The sequence below is a fragment of the Talpa occidentalis genome, unplaced genomic scaffold, assembly GCF_014898055.3.
Source record: "Talpa occidentalis isolate TD23 unplaced genomic scaffold, MPIMG_talOcc4v2.1 talOcc4.2, whole genome shotgun sequence".
NCBI lineage: Eukaryota > Metazoa > Chordata > Mammalia > Eulipotyphla > Talpidae > Talpa > Talpa occidentalis.
The window spans coordinates 125,473,482-125,500,341 of NW_023602073.1; the positions used below are offsets into that span (position 1 = coordinate 125,473,482).

Genomic DNA, 26,860 nt, shown 5'->3' on the forward strand with positions numbered 1-26,860 from the left:
TTACACCAATTCTCATGTTTTAAAATGAGTGCTCTTAAATTTTATTTTGAAATATTTTTTGTTTGCCAATGAGTTCTTGTTTTTATTTTATCAAAATTTATTGACTGGCCATTTGTTAACCAAACTATAATTTTGGGAGTACTGGCACTGGCATTTTGGTCGAGGGCAAATTAAACATGTACACATGTTAGGATGAAAAGCTGAACTTCTATTCTTCCTGCTTCCCCCCACCTCCTTATATATTTAGACATTATCTACCTGGCTTTCATAGCAAATATAGCTTTATCAAGTAACTTTCTGGTATAGATTATTCTTCATTGTCTTAAAAAAGTTAGTAATACCACTAACATTTTCATTTTTTTCCTGTTCTCTTCTACACATACTCATATACACATTTAAGTTGGTAGCATAATGTTAGTAAATTTTTGTATCCTTTTAAACTAACTTTTGTTAAATGGATATTATAATACGACATTTTCCTCATGTAACTCTCTAATCTTTAAAATTTAATTGAAATTAAATTGTAAACATATAGTCTTACAGATCATGTTCCTGCTTCCATACCTCCTGAGGGTAGCAATTTTCTGAAATGCAATGCAAGTGAATAGAACACTTAGCAGAATTTCAGGAAAACCAAGGACTTCATGGTTCCCGCCAATGTCATGGGAGCTAGCCCATGACCTTTCAACCAAATACAAATCTCCCTTAATATAGAATAACTGAAAAGTGTTCTCTACCATTGCATTATGTATAATTTCCTTCATTCTCTATTCATTACAATAATAAAACCAAAGCAAAGAAAGCAAAACAAAACAAATAATCCAAAACTAAATCACTGTTGGCAGGTAAAATTAGGATAGATGGGAGTGAGGAGTCAACTAGACTTTACTACCAACTAGAAGATATTTATCCACGAATCTAGTTTCTCTTTGTTTCTCTGTCTCTATCTTTTTCTCACTTAAAATTTTCAAAATACATCTAGATTTTCTTGCCAACTTGATATGCACTTCTTTTCCTTTCAAAGTTCTAGGAATAATTCAACAAGTGAAACCATATATCTTTGCTAGAAAAAAGATGAAAGTGTTGCTGTGAATCCCAATAACTAATATTTAGTGAGTGCTTAGAATGGGCTGGACATTACTCTAGCACCTCACATATATTATGACCTGTAATAATCACAATTTCATGATAGTAGTCTATTATTATTTCCATTGTCCAGATAGAGGACAAAATGAGGTGCAGGAGATTGTGAAATCTCCCCAGGTGGCAGAGCCCATTTAGCACTGTCTCTTAACTCTTAACCAGCTACCCCACCTGCCCATTTAATAGAGCTTCACAAATTTTACAGTTTAGAACAGAAATCTCAATTATTTCCCCAAGACATGCACCATGTCAGCAATAATACCACTTTTAATCTAGTTTTTTAGGCAAATAAAAAAATAAAAACCTAGGAATTATCTTTAATTATTATTTTCTCCTAATACTTCTGATACAAGTTCTGCAAACTCAAAATACTCTGTCTCCTACCACTGTTTATTATCTGATCACTACAATCCTAATCTATTTCACCATCATCTCTCACCAAGACTAGTAAAATAGCCTTCTGACTAGTGCTCTGCTTTTGTATTCCCTCTTCATAGCCTATTCAACAAAAAGCAGAGACAGCAAAATATATAAATTGGATCTTATCACCCCTCTGCTCCACTAGCTGCCTAACATATGTAGACTGAAAGCCATATTCCTTGTCACATTCTATACAGCCTGAATGATCTGGCCTTGTGTACCTCTCTAGAATCATAGCTGCCCATAATCTCATACTCCAATTTTATTTTAGTCACATTGACCTTAGAATGAACCAAGTTCATTCCTGCATCAGGTTTTTTACACTTGTTATATCTTCTGCCTTAGATGCCTTTTTACATGATCTTGATGTGGCTTCATTCCTTGTGTAATGGAGGTTTTTGCTCAAGTGTCATCTTTCAAGAAAACCCTTCCCCAATCACCATCTATTATAGAAGCTTCTACTTAATATTATATTATTTATATACGTTGTTTGTTACAGGAGTCCTGACAAATCTTTAACTCTCCAGAAGATAAAGAATGATCTTATTTTTAGTGTTAGTCATGTTCTATGGTACAAATCCCTATCATGATTGATTTCAAGCTATGACAGTATTGAGCAAGGAGTTGGAAAGAGATACATACAATTGGCAGGCTGACTCTGACATACCACGATGTAGTCCCTGTTTTTCTCAAATGTGGTTGCTGTGAGGGAGGGACTTTTTATGTCTTTACCAGGGTATTTCAATATCTAGATTAATGGCTGGTAGAATAAATAATGTGTTGTTCAATGACATTTGTATAATAAACCAATCAGTGATTGGTATATCATTTTTTGGGATACCTATCACTTTGTGGGCCATTAAAACATATGGAAATACAAAATATTAGAATCTATAATATGAATATTAAAAACAATTGTGAGATTAATACTAGCAAAAGTAAATTTCACTGCCCATGCAACTGTCCTTCTCAGCCTTCTTAATCAAGGAAGCACTCTAGTATCCATTTGAATATTCTCTTTTGGTCTCCCTGAAGAGATTGCTGAGAATGTTGACATTTAAATGTATTATATTCATACTTAATTTCATTTGTGGTTAGACAGGAAAATTTGATCTGAAGTTTGTCCAGTATGCTGTGTATTTTAAGCATTTGATTCATGTCTGAAATGTTGTTCTTGTCAAGAATATCTACAATTCAAATCATGACCTTCTTTTGGTTTGCATTATAATTTTTAAAGTTTATGACCTAGTCACAAAAAGATTACATTCAAGAATTTTAATAGTCATACTGATATTCTTCACCTCTGTCTATGATGATACTTGATAGTATATTATGCTGAACAGGCAAGTAATGGAAGTGTCTCCTTCATACAAACTTTTTTAAAGTCTGCCCTCAATAAATGACTGTATTTAATACCTACTGTTTGCAATCACTATTTGAAATGACATTTTTATATTTACTGAAGATATAAAGTCTTGGGTCAGAATCTGGGATAAGAAAATGTAAACTCATACCCTTTGCAATATTTTGTTAATAGCTGCAGTTATTTAACAACAATCTCACATGTGTTTAGATTGAAACACTTCATTGAAGTGTTGTTTATGGTGTCTCTATAATTACCCTTATGTATATGTTTATGGACAAATTGCAAGCGTATTCTGCTGTCATCCATTCTGTTATTTGGATGGACTTAATTCATAGTGTCAGATTTTACTATTGATGATCTTGCAACTTGATGTTGATTAATTGTAGTCAATGAAACTTCTCAAAAAGCACTATAGATCATGTTTTATGCTTGGACATAGCAAATGAGATGGAATTTGGCTCCATAATAGTGAAATACTTTTCTTTCCAAAGATACATTGTTCTGTAAGATTTGTGTCTAGACATTGTGATTAAATGTTTTATTGGATAGTGATTTCAGATTCAGAATTCAATGGCTATATTTAGTTATGCTTTCAATGGCAATGCCTGCAGGGTTCTTGTAAGTGAAGGCTTTAGGGATAAGTTAATCATGTTAAAAGTCTGATAGAATGCTCACCATAGGACATGACAGGAAATATCCAAAATATTTGCTCATTTTCTGGACAACTATAACCATGACCTTTAGTGCCACTCATAACCTGCTTACTGGAAGGATTTCAATGTTAGAAAAATGTTCTATGTCACTTTTTAGGCATTTTTTTTTGGTCTCCTGCAGAATGAGTCCTAATTTGATTAACCTTGGTTTTCTCTAGTGATGTGGATTTATAAAAGTTAAAAGAACTTTTTATCTGGTGCAACCAATTAGGACTTCATGGATAGAGAGCTTTGGAAAGTTCATGAGTAAGCAAACTTGGTAACATAGCACAACACTTGCTTGTGAAGGCGGCATAGACAAGACAGAAATTCTCTAAGTGCTGTTTGTGATATAGATTCTTTGGGAGCTTCAGAAATCCAGCTCTCAGCACTTTCATAAATCATTTTTGACTTGACATCACCAAAGTTACATTATGATTTGATAAGTTTCTAACTCAATAGGAATCAGAAATCTAGGTTGAATACAAAGAGAGAAGAATCTATAGGGTAGTTGTAAGAACTTCATCATATGTCCTCTTAAAATGGTAGTCTTTCAGATATATTTGTTGCAATTTTTTGACACTCAATCTTTAGAAAATGTCTGTATAAGTTATATGAGTGCAGTTTCTGATCCTTATTTTTAAATCTCAGCTGAAATGACATCAGGCTGTGCAGTTTTCTCATTTTTCATTTCATTTACACTTTTCACACTTCACTGGCAAGTGAGGTCACTTCTTTAAAATTTGGAGTAAAGGCCAGTTTGACAAACCTTGGCAAAATGTTCTCTTTTGCAAATTTTTATTTCAGAGGAAGAATATTGGATTAGGGTTTATTTAAGATTATGTTTTTTTATAGAATTTCTCCTCTGTCATTGATGAGGCATATGTCATCTGTACTTCTTTTTTTTAAAAGATTTATTTATTTATGCATACAAGAGCTGGAGTACAGGCCAGAGATGCGGGGGGGTGAGAGGATTCACCAGAGACAGAGTGGGGAACAGAACAGGCAGACTAACTGAAATACACTGCTGAGGGGAGCAGTGGGCAAGACAGGAGAGGTCTGCTTCACCATGTGGGTTGCTCCCTGGCCAGCCGGGGATCAAACTTGTGCTGCAGAGGCTGCGAATTGCTTCATAGTGTGTTGTTTAACCCCTTGCGCCACCAGGGAGGCCCCCCGTACTTCTTAATATTGTATGATGGTTATGTGGGTTCACTTTTTACGTACTTGTAGAATTAACTTCAGAGTAACCACCTTGGTTCATCTGAGGGTGATATTGTTGCTCAAATACTCAATTTAATTAAAAAAATAATTGAGCATCTATATGTACACATGCATTAAATTACATATGTGTATTAAAAATAAATCTGCCATGTGATCTAGCAATGCCACTCCTAGATATCTAGCTGAAGAATGCAAACATACTAATTTGAAAGGATATTTGCTCTCCCATAAGCATTGCAGGACAATGTACAATCCGACTTAAGGAAAAAGTCTAAATGCCTGATGACAGAGAAGTGGATAAAGAATATGTAGTACATATACACAATAGAAAAGTGCTTAGCTACAAAAAAAATAAATAACAGAAGACAAGGACTACACTTGAAGGGAGAAATCAAATACTGTCCAAATATTAACAGTGATGTAAGAAAATAAATAGAAAAGAAAGGTTAATTCTTGCTATTTTCAATAATGTGGCTAGAACTGGAGGTAATTATGTTAAACAAAATAAATCAGAAGGAGTAAGATAAATACTAAATTATTAAACTCATATGAGGACTACAAATAAAATAGAAAATCAAATTCAAAACTATTTCTAGAAATATGACTGTAGAATTGAAGCTTAGAGGAGGAGGGTTTGGGAGCAAAGGGTAGAGGGGACCAGATGGATTATGGTGGAGGATTATAGGTGCTTTTGTGCTGAATATAGTGAGGTAACACACACACACACACACATATTCATTATTCATTCATATATATATATGTATAAATATAGGTGTGAACCTATACCTCCAAATTATATGAAATATTATCATCATCATTGTTACCTCAAAAAAAAATAAAGATAACATTATTAAAATTAAACATTACTATTATATTAAAAATGTATTCTATAGCTTCAACTATTAACAGCTTATAACTTAGATTTGATGCAAAACAAGGGCAAAATTTCTTCTTTATAAGGTAAAATGTAATTGTCATAAGAGATGTTCAATTGTTAGTTTGAAATCTAAAATGGGATGTTAGAATGTGGGTTGGTTAGATATTGAGACTTAGAAAATATCTGTACAAATGAGTTAGTTGAAATATTCATTGATATGGCATGTATTATTATATATAAAGGAAAAATTAGGAAAAAAATGGATCTATAAACATGCTCCATGATTTACTAATCATGTGGAGAGGAGCAAGTTATTGGTTTTCCATTGCTGCCATCAGAAATACCACCAACATTTTTTATGTAAACACACAAGAAATTCATATTTATTACCTTACAGATTTATAGGTTAAAAATCTGACATGAGCCTCACTGGACTGAAATCCAGGTGTGGGCAGTGTTGCAGTCTCTTCTGGAACTTCAAGGGGAAGAATCTGTTTCCTTGATTTTTTCCTGCTCTTATAGACCTTCTACCTCCCTTGACATGTGGCCTCTTTCTCCATCTTCAAAGTCTCCAGTGGGTTGAATCCTTCTTACATTTCATTATTTTGACCTCTTTTGTTTCCCTTTTTTTATTTGTAAGGACACATGTGATTACATGGGATGCAGCAGGTTAATTGAGGGATATCTTCCTGTCTTAATGTCTTCATTAAATAGCTACAGTGTGCCCTTTGCCATATAAGATTACACATTCACTGGTTCCATGGACTAAGCCATGGACATCATTTAGGGGCCATTATCCTGTCCTCTCATTTCAGTTTTTCAATCAGTTCCTATCCATCTCATAGAGTTCTTATTAGCAGAAACACATTTTTACATGCTGAAGTGCCTGACAAAAAAGTAGGCAGTAAAAAAAATCTTACTTTTCCCAATGAAAAAATTATTACAAAAGGGAACAACAGAATACACATTTGTTAAAGAAACTCAAATTACAAAAAAAAAAAAAACAACAAACAACTATATCAGACTCCTATATAGAGTTTGGAGAAAAATTCAGGAAGTGATACCTTCTGAAAATTCCTCTGTTTTCACTCTCACTTTTCCCTTTGTTTACTTTCAATTGTAGGCAAAAAAGTTATAATAAGAAAAAAAAGTTTTTTCCTTAAAAATCCCATAATTATAAATAAATACTTTTTTTTCCAAAGAAAAAGAATTTCAGAAAGAGGGAGAACTGTTAAAAATTGTAGAAGCTTCAAAGAAAAAGATAGGGGGGGGGGAATCCGTGAATTTTCAGCTGGTTGTTGGCAACTCTTCTGAAAGTGATTAAAGTAGGGTTTGGGTTATACATGGGCTGTAGGGGATTAAATAGGGGAAGGGTGGTAATGTCATAAGCAGCAGAAGATACAGACTATGCTTAAGGAAGTTCCTAGAGAAAGACAAGAAAGTGGGAGCAGTATATAAACATGAAAATAGCTGATGCTATTTTATTTGTAATAGCTAAAATGGAATAAGTGCTAAGTGACTCTGATCTGTTGAAAGAATTCATGAACCAAGATCAGAAAGTTCTATTCTGTCTTTGATTTGTTATTCTGTGCACTGTTAACGTTATGTTTCTAACTTCCCTCATCACTACAAATCTATGCTATTATTTCCCAAATGCTTTGAACTCGAGTGATTCATTCATGTCTGCAATGTCATAAATTGGAGAATGAGTAGATTCTTCTTACCCTGGTAACTATAGAAGCACAAAAACAAAGGCAATGCTGCGTATGTCTCCAGGGTGAATAATTTTCAGAAGGCAAAATTTAAATTGTCACATTTATGACTGTTTGTGATTCACGCCAATATTGTGCTCTGTGATGGCTTCATTGAAAGGACTGTCATGTTCTTTGGGGAACTCAGCCTACCTGCTCTTTTACCAGTAACTGGTGTGAAAGCCATGCTGTGCCAATGGCTTGCTCATGGGAGGCAGGTCAATCTTTTTAAACTATAGATTGTTTCAAATGAGAGAGAAATATGTGAGGAAAGAATAGATGTCAAGAGTAGTGCTAAAGAGAAAAAAAATGCTTGTCTGAGCTTTACCTGCAGCTAACATTGTTAAAAATGATAGCAACTTAATGAAGCATGGGACACTAAATGCATTAATAAGCTAAGGGAGGACCTTATTCATTCCAGTATGGATTCCGTTGTTCACATTGCTAGTTTTCTCCAGACTGTATTAAAATTGTGATACCTTCTGGGATAGCAATGCCCTTTAGAGTTGATAATTTGAAAGAATTGTTAAGATATATTTCTTGAACTCAGAATGCAGTATGTTCACACAGTATGAAGCAGTGTTAACCATTTATTGAGATAATAAAGAATATGCATTAAATGTTTGCAGTGTTAGAACAAGCACAAAAATTACCAGTAGTGCTAAAGACATTATGTGAAAGAGACTTATTTGTTTATTAAATGAGATGTATCATTAATCATTTTTTAGCTTTATAAATATTATCCTACTCAAAAATTAGAGACAAATACTATGGACCCAGATGCACCCAACACCAACCTGTCAGAAATAGCTTATGGCTTTCTTGTATTGACTCCACACTCATCCTTAGCCTGACTTATCCCTTCTCCCCCCACCGCAGATTATGTGAAAGCAAATTCCATATATGTCACTTTCTCTATATTTTATTGTTTCTCTGAAGAATGTTTCTTTTGTTAACAACGTCATTATCACACCTAAAAATTAATGCTATTGCTACTACTTTAATATTAACAAGCATCCAGTTGTGTTCAAATGTATCACATTTACTTCAAAATTTTTAATAACTAGTTGAATCAGATGCACCTGAAGTTGAATATTGCATTTGTTTAGCCTGTCACTTGTTTAGCCTGTATTTATAATCTCATTATTTTTTAATCTCATTGTAATTTACTTTTTGATTTAAAAAAAAAAACATGTTTGTTGGATAGAAGTTTCCACATTCTGGATTTTGCTAATTGTGTCCTTGGTGCTATTAGTAACTATAGATGCATGGTTTCAATAGGTTCCCCAGTCATGTATAACTGCAATTTTTTCCACATTGCTGTTTTTTTTTTTTTTAATGAACAAGCTTCCATTCACTGTTCTTTTATATCAGGTTTTCTTGCTCATTATGTCTTCCAAATAAATATTATAATCAACTTATCAAGTTCTGAAGGAAAAAAATTGTATTTTTTAATGATAAAATGAAATTGCTTTATACTTATACATTAACTTAGGGAGAGCTGAAATTAACTCTTGTTTTTCAGAGATAAAAATTGAGACCTTCTCTTTTGCAGTGTGATAGAAGTCTTTCAAATACTTCACTATGAGTAGTTAGGCATTGATTAAAACCCTTAACAAAAGACAATTTCAACAAATAATTGAGTATTTTATCTTCAAATTATTGTAATTAGTCATCCAGTTAGATTATTGTTTCTTAGAAATATTGGTGTGGTAGACTAATTCATTTTTGAATGCATAAACTTCACACGACTTTAATGTGAATATAAAAAAATGTTTTAATTTAGGACAGAGTGTTTCTGTTTCCTCAGCAACAGGGGAGCCACTTACCCTGAGGTGAAATGGCACATTTGCTTACCTGCAACTCATTAAATTCACACTTAGAAATTGTAATATACACTTGCTGTGGGGTGGGGGGAGGGATAAATAGGCTGTGCATTCTAACCAAGTGACAGTTGCAGATCATTTCAGTGTGGAAAATTATTGCAAATGAATTTGTCTGAAAGTGCATGCAGGAAATGGGGCTGTCTTATGAACTCCCCACCACTTTATTCTGGGTTTATTGACTTAAGTGTAAGTTTAGAGAGGACATAAAACTCACACAGAAAATAATAATTGGATGCATTTCCAGCTTATTTTTTTGGAGCATCATTTAAAAACCTTTATTATTAGAATTTGACTTGAATCAACATAGACCCAGTAATACCATTATCAAAATCTGTAAATCTCTTTAGAAAAATTTAAGATTATTGTGACCCAGTTATTCTTTGCAATTGTTCAGAAATTTTTGCTGGGGAATAAGAACTTGGTACTTTGGTGGGGGTGGGTCATTGAGTGAATCTTCTATTGTGCTTATATTTTCAATGAATTCCCTGCTATCAGTTTGCTTCTTAGCCCTGTTTCTGGTCAGACTTGCCACCATGAGGTTCTGACAGACTTCCTTGGGGACAACTATACTTTAGGCCATAACCTCTACTCTTCTCTATCAGTCAACATTCCTGGACCTTCCAAAAAAAAAAAAAAAAAAAGCTGAGTCCTCCTCATCCTCTTTTGTTTGCTGTTATTAGTTTCCACTTCATTTCTTCGTTTTCTCCTTTGAATTCTCAGGTGAAAGAGAGAGTAATTATGGGAACTGTATCAACTTAAACACAGAAACACAGAGTGTCTATAAAACTTGCCAGATTTGTCCAAAGGGTGCCAAACTTGGAATCTCAACATTTTTAAGATCCCTTCTGGTTCTGATATTATAACTTTTATGGCTTTCAGAAACTTCATTTACCATATGGATAAACAAGAGAATGTGACATCCACATTATTAGAATAAGAATGCAGATAAATTTTTAAAATATAGTAGAGATGGAATCATAGCATATGAAAATGTTCAAATCCATATCTAGAACAACAGCAGGTACTAGAATATTGCAAAATCTTTTTCAAAATTAAACAGCTTTTATTCATTTATTTAATATGGACAACTATTTGCTATAACAGGTTCACAGGCAGATAACAATAATGAGGAGGGAGGCAGAACTCAACAGTGGGCAGAAATTAGATGATCGTATGTTGTTCTTTTGAGGGATTAGGAAAGAATATATGGAAGAGCAATTCTGATCAAGTTCTATGAGAAGGATGAAGTATCACCTTCTGTAGAGAGTGGCCCTCATTAATAAGTTTTGCCTTTTATGGAATCAGCCTATAAGAAACACTGTTCCTATGATGGTGTTACATTGTTAAGGAATTTCACTTTAACCTGTCTCTTCTAACAATGTTCCAGTGATACAAAAGTCTCAGTAAAATCACCAAAACATACTATTCTTTGGTAGTATTTTCCTAGATCTGTGATTCTTTTGGAAAAAAATAGAAAAAGAAAAGGAATTGGGGTACAGTGGGTTGCTGAGAGCTGTTGCAGAAATCATATATTAAAAAAAAACTTCAGATATAGCAATGAATGTGCTAGAAATTGGTTCTGGATGTCAGAGTAACCAGTATGGGTTGTGGATGAACTAAGCTATACAGCCCCAGGACAAAAGTTAAAGTGGCAAGAATTCCTAGGTTATTCATTTCCAGGCACATTTTATCTCAGCCACAATGTGAAAAACCTTGGAAAGTGTCATTGTATGTTGGTTGTATGTAACTTGTTACTTTAGGATTAAAGGCCTCTTCAAACAGACACTCTTCTTGAATTCTAATCTAAATGAAATCAAGTTCTTAATACTTTTCTTATTATAGAATGACCGTCTCATTTAATGTTACATCAGTGAAGTAATTACATGATATTTTGTGAGATGACATACAAATAGATTATGAAGTCTCTCTTTGTTGCTGTAAAATGTAAAACATCTGTTAAAATCTCCAAAACTATTTTTGAATTTTTTTCAGACACCCAGTTGATAAAAAGTCCTCTACATATCTGTGGTTCCTTGAAGCCTAACACCACAGCATTTTTGTAATTTATAAAGAGTTATTCATTTTCCTTTTGGAATACCATGCAGGTATTAAACTGAAAATAGGTATCATGACTACTAATTTTGAAGAGTCTGAATATTGAGAATACAAGACATAGTTAATAAAAGTGGCATAGGAACATTAGAGAATTATTCTATTAGGGTCATTAAAACTAGTGTGTTTAGAAAATGGCTGTTAAAAATTTCAGTCATTCACTGAGGACTTCAAAGAATATTTCTACTACTCACTGTGTTCTACAATAATGCTATCTTCCACATTTTTAAAAGTTTATTCAAAGTACTGCATGCCAGCTAATTTAATTAATTTTGCATGAAATGTGAAAGAATCCATTGAAAATAAATGAAAGAGAGATATTGTTTTGAAATGGGACTCCTCTAATATTCTCCAAGGCAATGACTACTTTTCCATGTCACTTATTGTGGCTGTTATATTGAATTATAGAAAGAATCTGTGGGGTTTCTAGCATAACTTTTTTTCCATGGATTTCATTTATTATCTCAGAGCCAAACCAGAAGCTCCCATGTTATAAATTCACATTGTAACTCCAACAGAATTTGGCTGTTTCTTGTTTGTTTGCTAAGCTACTTTCTAAACAAAGGCCTTTATAACACTACTTTATCTTTATTTCTTTAAAGGGTACTGATGAGTTCTGATTATGCTTGTTATTTCTCTATTTTGATTTTTGTTTTCAAAAAAATATTGTGCCATTTCTTTTCTCTGCCAGGAAAGATGTTAATTTAAATACTTGGATTTTTTTTTCCCCACAGAGAATGCAGTTTTATATTCATTATCTCTTCCATGGTTTTGCCTTTAAGAAACAGAGTAATCGTGTTTTAGTGATTTTCTTAGCTTGTAGAGATATAGTAGGACGAACACCCATGCCTTAGTTCCTGGAAGTGACAGAATATACTAGTGTTGAATGGGACTCAGGCTTTAACAAAACAGAAAAATTTAAGTTAATAAAAGTAACATGGAAACATGTTGCAATGATTTTGCCTATTTAATTTAATCTAATAAGTATTCAGTAACCACCACTTAAAAATTATGAGTTGTAGCATCTCTGCCCTTTGGGAACTTACACTTTAGTTGTTTGTATTCTGTATCATTTTACAGACTTTGTCACAAATATTTTAAGAATTCCAGAAATTAAGATTGGGGAATAGAGATAATTGTCTCACTGTGTCTTATCAAATTAATTGAGGGGGTAATCTTCAGTGAATTTCTTTATAAAACAGTTCCATGGACATGAGTTGTTGAATATGAAGTATCTAAATGAAGTAATTCCCATAACTAACACCTAAAAAATGCAGCAATAGTAAATTTTTAATAAAGTGGTTGGTAGGACTATGCTCTGTTCTTGTTTTATCTCTGGTACTTATTTTGCTTCAATTTTTCAATCTTTATTTAAAAAATAATTTACTGAAATAATTTTACTAAGACATTTATGCTCATGCAGCCAATACAGAAGAATATTTGTTGAAAAATAAAAGTTCTCGAACATACCTCAACATCATAAAGGCCATCTATGACAAGCCAACAGCCAGTATAATTCTCAATGGTGAAAAGCTGAAATCAATTCCATTAAGATCTGGAACAAGACAAGGATGTCCACTCTCACCACTGCTTTTCAATATAATACTGGAAGTCCTAGCCAGAGCAATAAGACAAGAGAAAGACATCCAAGGAATCCAAATAGGAAAAGAAGAAGTCAAACTATCACTATTTGCAGATGATATGATAATATACATAGAGAAACCCAAAATCTCCACAGAAAAACTAATTCAACTCATCAGTCAGTTCAGTAAAGTGGCAGGATACAAAATCAACATGCAAAAGTCAGTAGCCTTCCTATACACAAACAATAAATCTGAAGAAGAAGAAATAAAAAAAACCACCCCTTTTATTATTGAAACAAAAAAATCAAATATTTGGGAATAAATCTAACAAAAGAGGTAAAGGACCTATACAAAGAAAACTATAAAACACTGTTAAAAGAAATAGAAGAAGACACAAAGAAATGGAAAGACATCCCCTGCTCATGGATTGGAAGAATAAACATTATTAAAATGGCCATCCTACCAAAAGCAATATACAGATTCAATGCTATTCCAATCAAAATCTCAATGGCATTCTTCAAAGAAATAGAACAATTATTGATGAAATTCATATGGAATCACCAAAAACCCCGAATAGCCAAAGCTCTACTGAAAAAAAAAGAAGGAAATGGAGGCATCAAACTCCCAGACTTCAAACTATACTACAAAGCCATAATCATCAAAACTGCATGGTATTGGAACAAGAACAGACATACAGACCAATGGAATCGAATAGAAAATCCAGAAATAAACCCACAGATTTATGGTCAACTAATCTTTGACAAAGGAGCAAAGACTATGCATTGGAGCAAAGAAAGTTTGTTCAATAAATGGAGCTGGGAAAACTGGGTCGCTACATGCAAAAGAATGAAGCTTGACCACTACCTCACACCATACACAAAAATCAACTCAAAATGGATTAAAGAACTAGACATAAGACCTGAAACCATAAAATACATAGAAGGAAATATAGGCGAAACACTACGGGATTTGCACATCAAAGACATCTTTACAGACACATCACCCAAAGCAGTGATAGTGAAGAGAAAGATAAACAGCTGGGACTACATCAAATTAAAGAGCTTCTGCACAGCAAAAGAGACAATAACAAAAACAAAGAGAAACCCCACCAACTGGGAGAACATTTTTGCACCCAACACTAGTGATAAAGGACTGATCACAAAATCTGCAAAGAGCTGATGAGACTCAGCAACAACAAAGAAAATAATCCAGTCAAAAAATGGGCAGAAGAGCTAAAAAGAAACTTCTCTGAAGAGGAAATGCAAATGGCCAACAGACATATGAAAAAATGTTCAACATCACTTGTAATCAGGGAAATGCAAATCAAAACTACCATGAGATACCATCTCACACCAGTGAGAATGGCACATATTAAAAAAACTAGCAACAACAAATGTTGGCGAGGGTGTGGAGAAAAAGGAACTCTTCTGCACTGTTAGTGGGAGTGCAAACTGGTCCAACCACTATGGAGAGCTGTGTGGAGATTTCTGGACCTACTAAACATAGAGCTTCCATATGATCCAGCAATTCCACTCCTAGGTATTTACCCAAAGGACACAGAAACATCAATTCCAAAGAGTACCTGCACCCCTATGTTTATAGCAGCACTGTTTACAATAGCTAAGCTTTGGAAACAACCCAAATGCCCAAAAGTAGATGACTGGATCAAGAAGATATGGTGAAAGGTAGCAGGAGAGACAGGGAGCATGCCAAAATACAAGAGTTTTGGAAGTAATTGGGACAAAAGGGTCCACTATTTGAAATACAAAAAATAAAGAAAGAAAACCAACATACCCACAATACAAGAAGAGTATTTCCCAAGGTTCAGCTATTTACATATCAACGTTTTTGTAATTTTTGCTTTACAAGTATCATTAATATTTTTCTGAATAGTATTTGCCTAGCTTGTATAACATTAACAGTTTTCTTTAAATAAACTCACTTTTAAAAATAAAAAAAAAAAAAAAAAAAGAAGATATGGTACATATATACCATGCAATATTACTCAGCATTCAAAAAAGATAAACACATGCAATTTGCAGCAACATGGATGGCGCTGGAAGGGATCATGCTCAGCGAAATAAGCCAAAAAGAAAAAGAAAAATACCGGATGATCTCACTCATAGCAGGAATCTAGAAAACTTAAATAAGGGACCAGGAAAATGAATATAAGAAAGTGAAAATCAAAATCAACAAAAAACTATGAACCAGAGACACTTTTTGGGGGGTGGGGGGCGGGAGGGGAAGGATTGAGGTCAGAATGGGGCGTTTGCAATTGTATGGAGGAATATAAAAATAAAATTTAAGATTAAAAAAAATAAAAAAAAATAATCTTCTTCCTCCATCAAAATTATTTCCCTTGCTCTTCATTGTATCACCAAAGGATGTGTCATGAAATGTATAATTAAAACATGATTTTAATTTTGAAAAAAAAAAAAAAAAAGAAAAAGAAAAGTTCTCCTTCTTTCCTAGACTCCTTATCCCAAACCATTGCTGCTCATATATGTGGCAGCTTTAATATATTTAATATATTTAGTATATTTTCCCCAAATTATCTAAATGCATTTAGTAGTTACATACACACATATATATACACAAACACACAGAGATATGTATGTTTATCTGCAACTATACTTACCTGTATACCTTTGTAAATATAGATTCATAATATTTTCAACCTGGAGTGATTCAATAAAATAGAGCAAAGCCCAGGACAATCACAACAGATGTCTTGGCTATTTCTTGCTGTGCTGAGGTTAACCAGATGGTCTCAGGAGAGAGAAGGTATTTGGGAGTCTTGGGCCGCAGTGATTACCAACAGATAAAGAATTATTTCAGCATTTTCACCACTAGTTTTTCCAACACTTTGCTTAAAATCAAGAGTTCTTCCAATTTTCAATTATTTGATGATTCATGATTCTCTTCTCATTATACATACCCCCACATCTGTAAAGATCTCAGAAGACCTGCATTAGATTCATTTGTATTATTCCTTCTACAACAAACAGTATTTCTTATTTTTGTATTCAATTTCTTAAGTTTACCATAAATACCTTATATGTATTAATGAAGTCCTCACATGAAAACTATGAAGCAGATAAAGCTATTTCTGGAATATTCCTTTCAGGATTCCCTCTGCGACATGGCAGATACTTTAATCCTATTTTAATGGGTCTGTTCTCATAGTTTTACCCTTCTTGTGATCCTTATCACCCAGAGCTTTTAGCTGGAATGGTTGCCATGTCTCAGTGTATTTACTGAAAAAGACATAGCATGTTACTTTAATAGTAGTACATTTTTTGATATATCTCATTATTATAATATATTATAAACTCAGGGGTGGTGGAACTGTAATTTTAACTAACTTATATCTTCCTTTTTACCCATGGCATTGCATATAAATGTCACTTAACAATGCTTGTGCATTATTATTTGGGAGTTTGCACCACATCAATAAAAAGCACATACACACTATCTGAAACATCAAGTATATCTTTTTTTATATCATCAAGATTTATGTAGATTTGGAAATAGATGACTGCCATATTACCCTTAGTTGCTACTCTACCGATTTACATTAAATTGATGCTTTTCTTTATCTACCACCCATCCTTTTTGCACATATTTACCTCTTGCACAGAAGATGATAGAACCCTTCATTTAACATGTTCCAGTTTCTAACAGTTTTATTTATGTACTAGAACTTCTCCATTGTTTTCTTTGTGGGGATGTAAAGGAATTGAGATTTATTGTGTATTCACTGCCAAGTCGTTTGCCAGGAACTTTGCTTCCATTATCTTATTTCAGTTATATCAATAGTATACTTATTATTAGCCTTAATTTGCAGAAGAGGAAGCAAAAAGTTGGGAGAAAGAAGATTCTTTTTCTGGAGTTCACATAAATGCTGGGATCCCAATTTTATAACAGAATTGTGCCTCCAGGGCTCCAAGTTATGTTTCTGTGTCATGCTAACTATGTCTCAATGTACTTTTCTGAGAACTAGATGACATAGGTAAGCATGTTTTCTAAACTAGCAAGCATTATTCATATACGGAAATTCTAACACATACCTTATGCTCCCTAACACAGTAAGGGAAGTGAATGGATATGTAGCGAATGCTTTAGGTGATGATGATTATGATGGAAGTTTAAAAATTAGGTGAAAAGATGTCAATGACTTGTTAAAGAACTAAAATCCAATCTTCACCCATTTCTTTTAAAGCTACCGCTGTCAAATGAAATATCTCATGTTAGCCAAAAGTTATTAAATATGAACATGTAACAGGAAAATCATTTCAGGGAACATAATGGAGTAATGGAATAAAAGCTGAAATAACATCTATGGTAGCAGTAAGCCTTATCATTGACATAAAATGGTGAGAATACTTTGGAATTCAAAGTTACACAGGTTGTTGTCACTGTCTCCCAGGTGTTCCAGATTGCCTATGTGATCGTGAAAGCTGCCAACTCCCCTCGACCTGGAAACTGGATTTTGGAACGCTCGCTTGATGATGTTGAATATAAGCCTTGGCAGTATCATGCTGTGACGGACACAGAGTGCCTAACCCTCTACAATATTCATCCCCGCACTGGACCTCCGTCCTATGCCAAAGACGATGAGGTCATCTGCACTTCATTTTATTCCAAGATACACCCCTTGGAAAATGGAGAGGTAAGATGAGAGAACTCACTGTAAGTACATTTAAGATGGCAAAATAGGCCTGTCAGAAAGACTTGAATATATCAGTAATTAATGTCAGGGAGATTTTAAAATGGGATTTAGCAGAAGTACATTTAGATGAGTTATTAAATAAAAAGGAAAAACCCAAGGTGATTAGAATGTTAACTACCTTCATCTAGTATGTGTCTCCCATCTCAATAAAGATCAGAGGAGAGGAAATGGGTTTAACTTGGAAAGTCAATGATTAATTTAACATATAAAGAGAACTTTTCTGACAATGAGGATTGGTAATAATTGGAGAAGGATTGAGTCCTTCAAAGAAGCCTTAGCTCTCTGTGTACTCTGGTCTGAAGGTGGGGAAAAAAGAAGTGGATTTGGGAAGAAATATAATTCACACAGAGGGCCTAAATAAAAGGCAATTCTGTCAGTTTTTACTTGTTTTTCTACTGTCAGCACATAGGATTACAGTGGGGTTTCTTCCTTTTGCTCATACCTTGCTTAGTTTATATTTAATTATAAGTTTAATTCAAAGCTACTCTGTTTCCTTATGGTACCTTCTATTCTGTGCTTAAGATTTTCGATTCATTCATTGATTTTAAGCTACAGATTCAAAGCATGTCTTGTTATCAGCTGTGTGGTCTTAAGCTGGTGACTTAAATTCTCCTGCCTCAGTTTTGTCTGCATAACTTCAAACGAGAACAATAGTTCTTATTACTTATGATTGACAATAAGATTAAGTAAATTTTGATATTTTGAATATTAGAGCAGTGATGCTTGACATATATACACTATGTTCTATAAACATTAACTGTTTCTGTTGCTGCTACTATAATAACAATAGTTTATACAATAATAACTGGTGTTATTATTGTTATTATTAGTAGTATTTTCTCAAATACCTAAACCTTGTCTTAGTAACTTGGATTCTCTAAATATATTTCCCTAATCTGTCTTCCTTGTGTATGTGAGACCTACCTCCTCTTGGTCTAACTGCTTACATACATCTCTGTTTATGACATGTCTATTATTGTCTTCTCACTAACATTTTTATATTCACATTTCCAGAAATCTCATATTCATCTTCTATCATGCTAACCATTGTCAGACTAGGCTTATCTCTTTAAACACCATGGGAGGAAAATTAGATTTTTGACATAAATCACTGTCCCTTTGGCAATATTATTATATGAATGTATACCTGTACCTCACTATATTTCAAATTCCATGTTCAGTTTTGGGGAAAAAATTCAAGTGGTGTCTCAGCAGAGATCTCAATCAGCCAAATGACAAGGAGTCAAATGCAGTGAGTCAAACAGCTGTTCAACCTGCCTTGTGCCCAGAGACTTTCTGTTCCTGGCCAGATTGGCCTGAGGATATAGAGAAGGGAGGGAGAACAGAGACAATATATTTGAGTATAATTTTTTATTGTTTTTCTTCTGAATCTTCTATTTACCCAAACTAATAATTATCTTATATTTATAAAGCTATTCTTTACCTTTAAAAAACAGTCCAGAAATTAGTTGAATAGCATAAAATATACCTAGGTAGACAGTAACATGCCAGTCATACAAATCCACAAAGCATATCCCCTTCATTAATGGTGGTTCTCTATGCTTTAGACCAAATCAACTTGCAATATGGAAGAGATAGACATGTTTGTTGCTTGTTGAACTGGTTACATTGATTTCACTTCTATACATTCACTAAAAACCACTCAATGATGGTGACTAATAAGAACAACTTATTCACCTTTCTCATGTGACATGTTCCCTTAAGTCTATTTCTCACTCATAAGCCAATGGAAGTGAAGAATAGAAAATAATACAAAATATTTGAAATAGAATGATAATACTGTGAATGAGAATTAAATTCAGACATTTCCTAGCTATCTCTCTCCTTCTCTGTAGCTTATACGGTGAAGCATGTTACTTTTGGGGAGAGATGGGTCTAAAGAAGTTAGGCGACATTTTTCAAGACTCCCTGCTCAGTTGATGACAGGTTCTATGATTTCTACATTAATGTTTCTTCTTTAGTAAAGGCCAAAAAAGTTGATTGTTTTTAAAGTTGGTAATTGCTAAACTCAAAATGACTTAAAGGTGAAAGATCTAGTATAAGTAAAGAATCCTAATTCTGAGATGTGGGATATCCCAAAGAAGAATGTCATAGAATTAGAAGACCTGAGTTCTTCCTGCCTCTAGTCTTTGTGAAGCCTTGAGGAAGTTGCAGTCTCTCTGATACTGAATTTCTTTAATACGTGAATCAGTTTGATAATGTAAATTGTCCTATGGTATCTTTCTGTTTTATAATAATATAGTTTTGAATATCAACTATACTATAACATGTCTAAATATTCTAAAAGTTTGGATCATTGTTTCCAATATTTTCCAAACAATAACTATCAAATAAATCTTTGTATCATTAACTTTTAATTTTAAAATGCTGCATTTTTGTATATTTTTGTACCTAAATTTATTATATGCTTATGTTCAAAATTCCCCAGACATGTGGTCAAGTAAGAGAAATAAACAGTTAAACCAATAAATGTACAATGATAGTAAAAACATTTACAACGGAAGTGTGTACAGAAAATGGTAAATGCTGCCTAGGTGAGCAGAAGGAGCCACATAGGGATGCATATAAAGAAACCAACAATACCTATTAGTATCTCAAAAGTTTGAAGGCAAATATGCAAATTCATCTTTAGTTAAAAAGGGCAAATAACTGAATTTTACCTCCATTGCTGAATGATAATTTTATTGGGTATAGAAATGTAGGTTCTTTTTTTTTTGTGCCACATTTTATTGTTTTCTGTTTCTATTGTTCATGTAGAGAAGGTAGCTGTTAAATTATTGTATTCTATTTCTTTTTTTTTTTTTTTTTTTTTTTAATATTAAATTTTATTTTTATATTCCCCCATACAATTGCAAACGCCCCATTCTAACCCCAATCCTTCCCCACCCGCCCCCACCCCCAACAAGTGTCTCTGGTTCATAGTTTTTTGTTGATTTTGATTTTCACTTTCTTATATTCATTTTCCTGGTCCCTTATTTAAGTTTTCTAGATTCCTGCTATGAGTGAGACCATCCGGTATTTTTCTTTTTCTTTTTGGCTTATTTCGCTGAGCATGATCCTTCCAGTGCCATCCATGTTGCTGCAAATTGCATGTGTTTATCTTTTTTGAATGCTGAGTAATATTCCATGGTATATATGTACCACATCTTCTTGATCCAGTCATCTATTTTTGGGCATTTGGGTTGTTTCCAAAGCTTAGCTATTGTAAACAGTGCTGCTATAAACATAGGAGTGCAGGTGCTCTTTGGAATTGATGTTTCTGTGTCCTTTGGGTAAATACCTAGGAGTGGAATTGCTGGATCATATGGAAGCTCTATGTTTAGTAGGTCCAGAAATCTCCACACAGCTCTCCATAGTGGTTGGACCAGTTTGCACTCCCACCAACAGTGCACAAGAGTTCCTTTTCTCCACATCCTCGCCAACATTTGTTGTTGCTAGTTTTTTTAATATGTGCCATTCTCACTGGTGTGAGATGGTATCTCATGGTAGTTTTGATTTGCATTTCCCTGATTACAAGTGATGTTGAACATTTTTTCATATGTCTGTTGGCCATTTGCATTTCCTCTTCAGAGAAGTTTCTTTTTAGCTCTTCTGCCCATTTTTTGACTGGATTATTTTCTTTGTTGTTGCTGAGTCTCATCAGCTCTTTGCAGATTTTTGTGATCAGTCCTTTATCACTAGTGTTGGGTGCAAAAATGTTCTCCCAGTTGGTGGGGTTTCTCTTTGTTTTTGTTATTGTCTCTTTTGCTGTGCAGAAGCTCTTTAATTTGATGTAGTCCCAGCTGTTTATCTTTCTCTTCACTATCACTGCTTTGGGTGATGTGTCTGTAAAGATGTCTTTGATGTGCAAATCCCGTAGTGTTTCGCCTATATTTCCTTCTATGTATTTATGGTTTCAGGTCTTATGTCTAGTTCTTTAATCCATTTTGAGTTGATTTTTGTGTATGGTGTGAGGTAGTGGTCAAGCTTCATTCTTTTGCATGTAGCGACCCAGTTTTCCCAGCACCATTTATTGAACAAACTTTCTTTGCTCCAATGCATAGTCTTTGCTCCTTTGTCAAAGATTAGTTGACCATAAATCTGTGGGTTTATTTCTGGATTTTCTATTCGATTCCATTGGTCTGTATGTCTGTTCTTGTTCCAATACCATGCAGTTTTGATGATTATGGCTTTGTAGTATAGTTTGAAGTCTGGGAGTGTGATGCCTCCATTTCCTTTTTTTTTTCAGTAGAGCTTTGGCTATTCGGGGCTTTTGGTGATTCCATATGAATTTCATCAATAATTGTTCTATTTCTTTGAAGAATGCCATTGAGATTTTGATTGGAATAGCATTGAATCTGTATATTGCTTTTGGTAGGATGGCCATTTTAATAATGTTTATTCTTCCAATCCATGAGCAGGGGATGTCTTTCCATTTCTTTGTGTCTTCTTCTATTTCTTTTAACAGTGTTTTATAGTTTTCTTTGTATAGGTCCTTTACCTCTTTTGTTAGATTTATTCCCAAATATTTGATTTTTTTTGTTTCGATAATAAAAGGGGTGGTTTTTTGATTTCTTCTTCTTCAGATTTATTGTTTGTGTATAGGAAGGCTACTGACTTTTGCGTGTTGATTTTGTATCCTGCCACTTTACTGAATTGATTGATGAGTTGAATTAGTTTTTCTGTGGAGATTTTGGGGTTCTCTATGTATATTATCATATCATCTGCAAATAGTGATAGTTTGACTTCTTCTTTTCCTATTTGGATTCCTTGGATGTCTTTCTCTTGTCTTATTGCTCTGGCTAGGACTTCCAGTATTATATTGAAAAGCAGTGGTGAGAGTGGACATCCTTGTCTTGTTCCAGATCTTAATGGAATTGCTTTCAGCTTTTCACCATTGAGAATGATACTGGCTGTTGGCTTGTCATAGATGGCCTTTATGATGTTGAGGTATGTTCCTTGTATCCCAAGAATTTCAAGGGCTTTTATCATGAATGGGTGTTGCACTTTGTCGAAAGCTTTCTCAGCATCTATTGATATTATCATATGGTTTTTATATTTCTTTTTGTTGATGTGTTGGATAACGTTGATTGATTTTCGGATGTTAAACCATCCTTGTGCCCCTGGAATGAATCCAACTTGGTCGTGGTGAATTATCTTATGGATACATTGTTGGATTCTGATAGCTAAAATTTTATTGAGGATTTTTGCATCAGTGTTCATTAGGGAGATTGGCCTATAGTTTTCCTTTTTTGTGTTGTCCTTATTCGGTTTTGGTATTAGTGTAATATTGGCTTCATAGAACGTGTTTGGTATTGTCCCTTCCTTCTCAATTTTTTGGAAGAGTTTGTGAAGGATAGGCACTAATTCGTCTCTGAATGTTTGGTAGAATTCATTTGTAAATCCATCAGGTCCTGGGCTTTTGTTTTTGGGGAGGTTTTTGATTACCATTTCAATTTCGCTGCTTGTAATTGGTCTGTTTAGGTGTTCTATTTCTTCTTTATCTAGCTTTGGGTGATTGTAGAGTTGTAGGAATTTGTCCATCTCCTCTAGATTGTTGAACTTGTTTCCATATAACTGTTCATAGTAGTTACTGATTATTCTTTTGATTTCTGCTGTGTCCGTTGTGATTTCTCCTCTTTCATTTATGATTCTGTGTATTTGTGCTTTCTCCCTTTTTTCCTTTGTGAGCCTGGCTAGGGGTTTGTCTATTTTATTTATTTTTTCAAAGAACCAGCTCTTGGTTTCATTGATCTTTTGGATTGTTTTTTTAGTTTCAATTTCATTTATTTCTGCTTTGGTTTTTATTATTTCTTTTCTTCTACTGGTTCTGGGGTTTTTTGTTGTTCTTTTTCTAGATCTTTGAGCTTCGAGATTAGGTTGTTTCTTTGAGTTCTTTCTTGTTTTTTGATGTGAGCTTCTATTGCTATATATTTTCCTCTTATTACTGCTTTTGCTGCATCCCATACATTTAGGATATTGGTGTCCTCCTTGTCATTCAATTCAAAGAATTTTTTAATTTCTTCTTTGATCTCCTCGTTAGTCCAGTGGTCTTCCAGTAGTGTGGATTTTAATCTCCATGAGGTAGGATAGTTCCTTGCCTTCTTTTTATGATTTATTCTAGTTTGATGCCTTCGTGGTCAGAAAAGATGGTTGGTATGATTTCAATCTTGGTGTATCTGTTGATGTTTGTCTTGTGCCCCAGTATGTGATCGATCCTGGAGAATGATCCATGTGCGCTTGAGAAAAATGTGTACTCCGTTTTTTTGGGTTTAGTGTTCTATAGATGTCTGTTAAGCCCAAATGCTCTAGGTCCTTATTTAGAGCTTTAGTTTCTTTACTTATTTTTTGTCTTGTTGATCTATCCATTGTTGATAGTGGTGTGTTGAAGTCTCCCACTACATATGTGTTTTCTCTGATGTCTGTTTTCAGAGAGGACAACAGTTGTCTGATATATTTTGGTGCTCTTTCGTTTGGTGAGTATATGTTAATGAGTGTTATTTCTTCTTGAAGTATTGTCCCTTAATCATAATGTAGTGACCATTGGGGTCTCTTTTTATTTTTTGAGTTTGAAGTCTGTTTTATCTGATATAAGTATAGCTGTTCCTGCTTTCTTTTTGGCCCATTTGCTTGTAGGATTGTTTTCCATCCTTTGACTTTGAGCCTATTTTTATCTTTTGTAGCTAAATGTGTTTCCTGGAGACAGCAAAAGGTTGGGTTTGTTTCTTAATCCAGGCTGCAACTCTGTGTCTTTTTATTGAAGAGTTTAGTCCATTTACATTTAGAGTTAATATTGATATGTTAGCATCTGTATTTGCCATTATGTTTGTCTTTCCTTTGATTTTATTTATTTATTCTTTTAATAACTTTTTTTTTTTGGTCTTCTTTCGTTGTTATTCGTCCCTCTGAGGTTCTGGCTTTAGGATTCCTTGTAATATTTTTTGGAGTGGGGGTTTAGTCGCAATGAAATTCCGGAGTTTCTCTTTGTCTGGGAAGGTCATATTCTTTCTTCATGGAGGAAAGAGAGCTTTGCGGGATAGAGTATTCTTGGTTGGCATCTGTTTTCTTGGAGTCTGTTGACTATGTCCCTCCACTCTCTCCTTGCCCGTAGTGTTTCTTCAGAGAAGTCTGATGTCAGCCTGATTGGTTTTCCTTTGAATGTTATCTGTTTCTTCCTCTTGTCAGCTTCATTATTTTTTTCCTTGTCCTGGATTCTTGGGAGCTTTACTATTATGTGTCTTGCTGTGTTTTTCCTTTCGTCGTGGAAGTTTGGTGTTCTTCTTGCTTCTTGTATATCAATTTTCAGCTCCTTCTTCTCATTTGGGAATTCTCTTCAATTATATCCATGAATATTTTCTCTGTTCCTACATCTCTCTCCTCTCCTTCTGGAATCCTATAACTCTTATATTTCCTTTCCTCATGGAGTCAGATAGTTTCCCGAAGTCTTTCTTCATTCTTTTTCTTCGTACTTCTCTTTCCTTTTCTGTTTTGGTTCTTTTTATTTCTGTGTCTTCAAGATTACTTATTCGTTCTTCCATTTCATCTATTCTGCTTTCATTGCTTTTCCCAGAGTTCTTTAGTTCCCATTAATTCTTTGATCTCCTGCATTTCTCTTACTTCCTCTTTAGGGACTCAATTTCCTTCTTCTGATCTATCACTTTTTTAATCATGGCAATTTTAAATTCTCTTTCTGGAAGGCTCAGAAGTTCTTCCAGTTGCTGTCGTTGCAATCTGGGGAGTGGTTTTCTTTTTGTGGTGTGCTTCTTTCCTGAGGAGTTTTAGGTTGCGTGTGGTTCTTCTACTCCCTACTGTCTGTTTTCTAATTTGTCGTATGCGTTGGGACACTGTGTTGCTCGGACTGACTGACATCTTGGGTGAACTTCTCCGCTCCCTCTGGCTCTTCAGGAGCCATCTCTGTCTTCTGGGGGAGCTTTCTGCTGGTTTTAGGCGTTTACTGAAGAAATGTCCCTGTTCTCAAAATGGCGAAGCGGGATGCAGTCCCTGCGCTCCGGTTCAGGCACACTCTTCTGCGCCCCCCGGTCTGCCCGGCACGTGGGTGCTGCTCCTCTGTGGGCTCAGACTGCTGGTCGAAGGGGCCTGGCGTGGAATAACTTCCCGCTGGCCACTGCAGAAGCCTCTTGCCCTTTTCAAGCAGTCTTAAGAAATTTCCTGTTATGGGGTGTTAGTGACTGTTTTTTCCTGGTCACTAGGTGGCGCCAGAGATCTCTCCTATTGTCCTTGGGGGGCTGTTTTTTCGTCCCCACCCGTGGGACAGGGAACAGAGCGGGAATGGTAGGGTACACCTCAACAGCTTTGGGGTGCTGTGTCTGCCTTGTGCCCACCGGGTGGAGAACCCACGCCCCGAATTTTCGTGCCCGGGTCTCAGTTCAAAGCCTCAGTTCCAGGACGCGGGCTGTAGCCCAGTTCAGTGGCGCGGGAATGGCGCCTTTTGCACCGTTCCCCGTGCGGGTGCCTGGTTCCTGCTCACTCAGGGAGGGACCTTCACCTCAGTGAGGACTCCGCGCGTCTCCCGCAAGCCTAGTCGTCTCCCTGCAAGCCTAGGTCGCAGGCGCGGGTACCTGGGCAGCCGAGATTCTGGTCTGCACTTGCTTTTCAAGCTCCCCAGCGCGCCGTCGTTTCTGCGCAGCTTACCGGCAGCCGGGCTGTGTGCGGTCTCCCGGGGTCTTTGTTCTCTCTAATGGCGCTGAGCCGTTCGCTCCGCCGCGGCGGATCCTGCAGGGTTCACCTCAGCTCCCGTCACGGGGTGTGGTGGCTGCAATAGTTCCTTTCCACTCACAGTCCCGCTTGCTGCGTCGTTTGTTCTTGGGGCCGTTTGGTTGTTGTTTTTCTCCTCTCTGCCGGTTGGAGAGTGCCGCCTCTGTGGGCGGGGGAGGGGAGCAGGGTTCTGCGCTTCCCTCCCTTCTAGTCCTCTTTATGGCCATTTCTTCTTCGGGTAGTTTGCTGGAGTCACCGTTTATCTTCGTGTCCAGTTCTCACTGGGACCTGCCGCTTTCCTCCCTATTCACTTTTTTTAATGGGAGATCTTACTCGCAGCGTCTCCTTGCCGCCATGTTGCT

At 35.2% G+C, this 26,860-nt stretch overlaps 1 protein-coding gene across 1 annotated transcript in view; it reads left to right on the plus strand.

The window, feature by feature from the left end:
* LAMA2 (laminin subunit alpha 2) overlaps positions 1 to 26,860 on the plus strand; it is a 536,992-nt gene that overhangs the window by 156,424 nt on the left and 353,708 nt on the right. The window contains exon 4 of the mRNA XM_054697817.1: positions 17,481 to 17,723. Within this exon, the coding sequence (XP_054553792.1) occupies positions 17,481 to 17,723 (243 nt within the window). The remainder of the gene's footprint in view (positions 1 to 17,480; positions 17,724 to 26,860) is intronic.